The 7,362-nt window shown below is 36.1% G+C and overlaps 1 protein-coding gene across 2 annotated transcripts; it reads right to left on the reverse strand.

Moving 5' to 3' along the window:
• Nucleotides 1-1,054: 1,054 nt before the first annotated feature.
• LOC128203014 (uncharacterized) lies at nucleotides 1,055-7,101 on the reverse strand. Of its 2 annotated transcripts, XM_052904256.1 has the most exons (3): nucleotides 6,098-7,101; nucleotides 3,623-3,787; nucleotides 1,055-2,784 (listed from the first exon to the last, which is right to left on the reverse strand). In XM_052904256.1, exons 1-2 carry the CDS (start codon nucleotides 6,954-6,956, stop codon nucleotides 3,627-3,629), a joined length of 1,020 nt encoding a protein of 339 aa, XP_052760216.1. In that variant the 5' UTR covers nucleotides 6,957-7,101; the 3' UTR covers nucleotides 1,055-2,784; nucleotides 3,623-3,626. The 2 variants fall into 2 exon arrangements, with proteins under 2 accessions (XP_052760216.1, XP_052760214.1); XM_052904254.1 differs by lacking the exon at nucleotides 1,055-2,784 and having other exon boundaries at nucleotides 3,184-3,787; nucleotides 6,098-7,097.
• Between the last annotated feature and the right edge of the window lie 261 nt (nucleotides 7,102-7,362).

Here is a 7,362-nt window from a genome sequence, read left to right on the forward strand (position 1 = left end):
AAGAAACGCCTTATTCAAACTGTTTGTACTATATTTTATTAAGTATGATTAAAATTAGAAAAGAACGGTGGCATTTACAATATTTATCATTTAAGAGAATTGATGATTGATTATACAGCATTTCATGGTCACATTATGCTTAAAATATTGAAAATTCAATGTATGGTCAGAGCAAATTCACTGACATGCTTAGTAGCGCGTGTGACCTCCTTTACTGGCAATTACAGCAGCAAGACGACGTGCCATCGAACCGCACAAGTTACGTAGCAAATACCGAGGCATTCTGGCCCACTCCTGATGGAGCGCTGCTGTAAGTTCCTGGACGTTGGCAGGCTGACGTTGACGTTGACGTAACCGTCGTCCAAGGTAATCCCAGGCGTGTTCAATCGGATTGCAGTCTGGTGAACACGCCGGCCAAGGCAAGACGGCAATGTTATTGGCGTGTAAAAAGTTCATGGTGACACGTGCTACGTGGGGTCGCGCGTTGTCTTGCTGGAATACCAGGCCCTGACGTTGGCGAAGCATAGGGACAACTACAGGACGTAATATCTGGTCAATGTAACGCCTGGCTGTGAGGTTACCTTGGCAAACGACGAGTTGGGACTTAAATCTATGGTTGATAGCTGCCCAGACCATAACTCCGCCCCCACCGTAACGGTTGTGCTGCAGAACGCAATTGTTAGCGTAGCGTTCATGACGTCGCCTGTAGACATGAATACGTCCGTCGGCGTTCGACAAGTTGAAACGTGACTCGTCACTAAACACTACATTTTGCCAGCGCTGACCGCGATGGTTGCGGGCCCAATTAACACGTTGTTGACGATGACGTCGCGTAAGCACTAGACCACGGTACGGCCTGCGGCATCTAATCCCCCGTTCTCGTAGTCGATTTCTCACCGTATGTCGACTAACAGGGCGTCCATGGTTACCTACTACTACTCGTGACGTTGATTCAGCAGTCACAAATCTGTCACGTAGATGGCGTTGACGTACGTAATTATCCTGCCGTACTGACGTTACACGGGGTCTGCCTGAACGTGGCCTATCGGCAAACGTTCCCGTGTCTCTGACACGTCAAATGAGACGTAATATTGTCGAACGAGAGACGTTAAAACGTCTAGCGACTTGTTCTTGCGTTCGCCCACATTCAAGCATTGCCAAAACCCTGGCTCTCTCTTCACTATTTAGCTTCGGCATTATCAGAAACTGGGTAATTGTCAAAAAAGACACGGATATATGGTTGTATGTCGACTAGCACATGTATCGGTGTAGAATTTACTTGATAAAGCCACGTGGTTAAAACGCACGGAGTGCACGAGGAAATCGTGAGCAGGTACGTGAATTTAACAATTGGCTGAATAAAATCGTGCGAGTTTCGGTTGGTTGGATTTGTTGGTCAGAATACATGTACATTTTGGACGTTTGCATATAAATGTAAACTTGGCAACAAAATAAACGCCACTTTTCGATGAGGCGTTTCTTTTTCTCGTCAGTATACATTGTATTGGAGATTATGCTTGAATTTAAATATTCATTCTGATCCAATTATAAAATAATCATTAATTTTGCTAAAATTTTATGAATTCCTCCTGCCAAAACAAGAAACAACAAACTATTACATTCCATATTTTTGTTAAAGAAAAGAAATTATATTTATAAGCTATATTTGCACAACATGACTAAATTGTGTTTATTGTCAATATTTGATTTAAAATGAAATTTAAGAGTTATTCAAATGTATTCAAATAGTGTTTAAATATTCACTCTAATAATTTAAAGCTGCACTCTCACAGATAAACTGCTTTTACAACCTTTTTATTTTTTGTCTTTAAAAAAGCAAATTTTTGCGACAATACCTGCAAACCAATAATAAAAGATTGCTGACAAAAGATCAAATCGCAGATATTCATATTTCCGTTCGAAAATTAATGTTTATGGATGTAAACCGTTAGTTACGGTTTAAGAAAATGCATAAAACCTCAATTTTGGACTTAAATATAAAATCTGCCATCTAAGTTTTGTCAGCAGTCTTATGTAACTGGTTTCCATGCATTTTCGCAAAGGTTTGCTCGTTCCAAAACAAAAAAAAAAAAAGCTGTCAAAACATTCAATCTGTGAGAGTGCAGCCTTTAAAGACACTCAACCATGTGTTAATACAAATAGAAGTATGAAGTATGTCATTTTTTGTACAAGTTCGTTTGGAAAAAAACAATAAATTCATGTAATGTTGCTAAGTGTGTTTTGAAATGGTAATATTTGGGTTTTAATTAAAAGATTTATGGAAGGGTACTGCACGGTGAACTTTTTGCAACACCCTTCTTCCCTCATGGACACCAGCATATGCATCCTCATACCTTCTTAGCTTCAATTGCTTCAGATTATAAAATGTTGTTGTTTTTGTTAAAAATCAAAACATGGTAATTAATTCATACATACTTATAAGATACAAAGACATATCAAGCAGCTGAAACTTAATCTAACTTCAAACAAGCGCACACGTTCATTTTGTAGAATTCATTCTGTTCAAGTTCATAACATCCCGACGCAATAACGGCACGAGATTGGACCACGAGCTGTTCCAACATCAATGTGCAACTTAAGTCAATATTTAAGTCATACACCATTGACTTAATTCTCAGTAAATTTATATTATTTTTTCGTGCATTCCGATTAAATACATCGTTCTAAACTCCAATTAAGACCAATATTGAAAACCACCAAATGTCCTTTTTCCCAATATTACGATTCTTCTTTTGGCCCAGGGCATTCAGGACTCACAGACACCTAAAACAGGATTACATCAGGACTAAAAATAAATTTACAGAGTAACGTAAACTATATTAATAGTACTGTTAAAGTACTGATAACGTAACATTATCAAGCATCAGTACGTGTTGTCCAGTTAGCGTAGTAACTATCGCACTCGCTGCTCACCAAGACGTCCCGGGTTCGATGCCCGGCATTGGCGCATGTGAGTTTTGTTAGATGTCACCAAGCCGGACAAATGGGTTTTCCCTAAGGTACTCCTGTTTCCACGAGAACACAAGACCACACGCTCCCGCAGGCAGCATCGTGCCAATGAGAGTGACTTATAAGTATAAGTTATCAGAACATTCTACACAATCGCTGTAAAAAGTATAATGTTTTAACTTATCAAGCATAAGCAATAAGAAAAATTGTAAAGCAAACCAGTAACTCTTTACATCAAAAACAACAAATATTTACACATACATAGATATCAATTTCACAGAAAAGGAAGACGGCAAACAATGTCTAATTATTAATTACTAAGTTTATAATCAATTAAAAAAATAATCAATCAGCTCCTTCATGTACCATGCATACCCATTTAGCCCAGAGATTACGGAATTCGCTTTTCCTAGGCGTTCCTTATTCAGTTTTGCTAATCAAGCCAGACAAGTGCGTTTTCTCCAGATACTTCGTTCCCACCACAACAAAAAAACAGAAACAAACGTCCGCGTAACATAGTGCCATCAAGAGTGATTGATGTAATATTGTAATAACTTCTTTAACAATTGTTTGTAAACATATTTATTTGCTCGAAGTTCCAACTTCTGCTTCGCTTAGTTCATGTATTAATAATTTACAGCGAGGTTCTTACGCAGTTAATCCTGAACAACTCCCTTCAGGTTAAGGTGTTTAGGTTGATCTGGAAGGTGTTCATAATCGGATTTCCATTCTTTGAGTAGTTCATTGGATGGCTTGCTTGCATTTCCAGAATAGTGTAACCCAGCCTCAAGCCAATTAGTGGTTAAACCTTTGTGTCCTGTAAATATGAACATAATAAAGTAGTGTACATGAATATTATTATCTTTTCTGCTTGACTAAAACTCTCATTTTGGAAACAATGCCGGGATGTTCCTGATATGGAAAAATGCGTCATTCATCCTTAAACCGGGAGTTCCAATTTTTTCTAGAAATAAAAAAATGATTAAAAAAATCTAGACACGATATATAAAAAAGAGATAAAAATGTTTTTTCAACAATGTACCAATTCATCCAAAAAAAATAGTTTTGGGATACGATATAAATGGAGGGAAATGGATTTAAAATATTCAGAACATAAAATGGGGAATTTTATTTTCATATTTGGGAAAAAGGAATAAGTTTAAGTATTGGGAAGAGTGCCGAAGTTCGGCCCGTTAAAGGAAAAACAACACTATAGATCAACAATACTACTAATCGAGTAAGCATAACCCTTAAGAACCTCATTTGGTTTCCTCAGCCTTTAATTTAGTATTAAGATATATCCATCAGATAGAGCATGTCAAAAAAGCATAAACAACTCCAAATATGCGTTTTGTACAATTACTTCTCAAAGTCACTTTGTTCACCTGGTGTCAATTCAAGAATATACATTACAAGAAGAGATGATGTTATCAGGATACATGCACATTTACGGTTGCACAACAGGGGTAGATTTACAAGTTGATCATTATTATTATGTTAAGATCGTGCCGGCCGATATGGGTTAAATTTTTACATTTTACTGACCGTTCCAGGGCGGTACATAACAATCCTTGATAAACGTACCTAGTGTATTATATTTAGTATTATGCACTGTGCTGTTTGTGGAGTTTTGTGCTGTTCTTCCATGTTTCTTGCTGGTGAGATCTTTTCGTGCATACATACCATATAAAAAAACTAGGTTTATTATTATTATTATTTTTTTTTTGCTATTGAACTTGTTTCTGTAGTTTTGCACATAATTGTTTTTCGTTTTATTTTTTTTTCGAATAATGAAATGCCCTGTTTACCTTGCGATATTTTCATTTGTTTTGATTTTTTTTTATTATTCTGGAGTAAAACGCGTGTGTGCATGACCATAGATTTTTGCAACCATGTTTCCATTAAATGTAGAAGGAAATTGAAGTAAAGCATAAATAAGTGACCTGATTTAGATATTCAGCAGGCATATTTGGGGAAATCATTACCTAAAAAGGAAATTTCGAGTTAAACGCTGCTTAATTATATCCAAATATCTTTTAAATACCCCAGCGATTTGCGGGGTACAATTTGGATTATAAAATAATGGTGAAATTACCATAAAATACGAACAAAGTCTTGCCAAGTATGATATGGATAGAAAATTAAGGTCAAATTAAACCTAAAAAAAAACTCAAAGTCTTGCAGAGTACAAAAGAAGAAATAAAGGTAATAATGCCATAAAACACTATAAAGTTTTCCAAAGTAAGACAAAAAAGGAAAAAATGTAAAAGTTGGACACGAACATGGAGGTGAAATTATCATAATGTCTCAAGCTACCAGCAAATACCATATTAGTATACAAGACGAATTATGATGCAAGATATCAAATACGCGGCTAAATAGATTCAAGTGTGAATGCATTTAAATTTGAATGAGGGTTAACTTAAGTCTAACCGTTCTAATTTAGGATAGACATAAGCAGGGATGACAAGAATTAATATACACCGGTAACACATATGAAATCAGGAGAACGTCATATCAACAGAAAGAAATGTTAAAAAAATAATAAAACATATATCCCCACCACCTGAATGACAGTTATTTCGCATTTACTTTCTTGAGAACATATGTGAAAATGTCCAATATACTTGAGGCCGACGTCAAAGTGCGTAATCGCCATGATCTCTGCCTAGTTCAGTTATTCGAACATTGCAGTTAGCGCGAGACTTGTACCCTGTGTTTTTATCGTTAAAACTTACGACATAAATATATGAAATGCTGTAACCAAAAGAAAACGTGCGTTTCTTTTTATATTGTATGCATTTAAATGGCAGTTGTATTGTTTTTTTTAATTATATGAATATAATTTAAAAATGCTCGTTTCAATGAAATATCGATTATGTTTTATTAATTAAACAATGGACGTGGATATAATCACCGATGAAAATATGACTTTCGGTTCTCACTCGATGACATATAATTGATACCTGTCTGAAACAATCATTGAACTGATTTTGAAGTTACAACTCACAGCCATGAAAAAATAAACATGCCAAAAATGGTCAGTAAATACAACGAAGATACCTTACCTGAGACAAATAAGACATGGGCATACAGTTTGAAATAAAGACAAGCAGATACAAGTTACCTTTAAAGTTTGGATAAAGCGTATATTCCTTGAATTTCCAGGAATGATATATGTGATATATGGATTGCTCCCCATCTGCTCGACCCTGGGCCTGGAAAATCTTATACCACGCGGTAACCACATTTCCGGGAACATACGGCTGAAACGTCTTGTTTTGAATCACTTGCGAAAACCACTCCAAAAAGTGAATCCAATTGTCTCTACTTGGTGAAAAACCCCACGTTCCTAAAACGGGGTATAAGTAGACTAAACAACTTTCGGGGGCTTCTAATGTTTGGCTTGAGTAACCTATTGCATGCTTGATTGAGATTCCCTGTAATGAAAACCCGTTTATTTCAGGTACGTTGTCATATTTATTATGCACTAATTTCAAATATTTGTAAAAATGAGGAGAAACTATTAAGTCATCCTCAAGAATCACGGCGATTTCAGAACTGTTCACTCTTGCTTTCCACGTCGCAAACCATTGTCCATAAATTCCGACATGTTGCGAATGTTTTAAGACTTCATAATGGCCGTGCTTGAATACAAACTCTTCCGCAGTTTTTACTGTTAATGTATCCACAACCCCCGCCTTCGATCTGTCAATCCAAACCTCCAGTTTGACGTTATCACCATCAAAATTGGCCTCGTTGATAGAATTTAGCAGACGTAACATTGATTGAGCACGGTTGTATACGATTACCAGTATCCTTAAGTCATACTTTGTGATCGGTGAAGGGGATGACGACGAATTCACCGGTATCATGTTCCACTTGGTGTATCCCACAATAAGCGAAACCACAAACACAACCAAACATATGTTCACGAGTGTTCTGAAATTCTTCTTCATTCTTGTTTTCTTGTTTACTTTAATCATCAAATTTCGGATATTTATTCGAGTATATTAGTATTAGGTAGCAACTTGAAGCAATGACGGTGAGATCCTATGATATTCTAAAACCTGGTAATATAATCTGTCAACATGCACATTGTAACAATACCTCTCAAGTAGCCTGTAAAGAGACTGTTTTTTCACCAAATTTACAATATGACGTAATTTACTGCAGTTTTATAACTACTTTGTCAAGTTAATGAGAACTTTTCAAATACTAACCGTTCTTGTCTCATTTCACTCCTACTTTAGACTGAACTTATTTAAATATTTATTCCACCTTAAATTAAACTCTCATTTCTTCAGCAGCCCATGACTCGTTCATCTGGTTTTAAGTAGCCTTTTTGTCTGTTTCTTAAATGAATAATATGACACAAACAGTAATTGTTGT

Source organism: Mya arenaria, chromosome 9, assembly GCF_026914265.1.
Source record: "Mya arenaria isolate MELC-2E11 chromosome 9, ASM2691426v1".
Taxonomy (NCBI): Eukaryota; Metazoa; Mollusca; class Bivalvia; order Myida; family Myidae; genus Mya; species Mya arenaria.

What these genes read in the sequence shown, in the direction of transcription:
- LOC128203014 (XM_052904256.1), bottom strand. Translation starts at nt 6,956, where the DNA reads ATGATTAAAGTAAACAAGAAAACAAGAATGAAGAAGAATTTCAGAACA. An exon ending in GCTTTATCCAAACTTTAAAG is followed by an intron (nt 3,788 to 6,097) that starts GTAACTTGTATC and finishes TCATATTTACAG; the next exon opens with GACACAAAGGTTTAACCACT.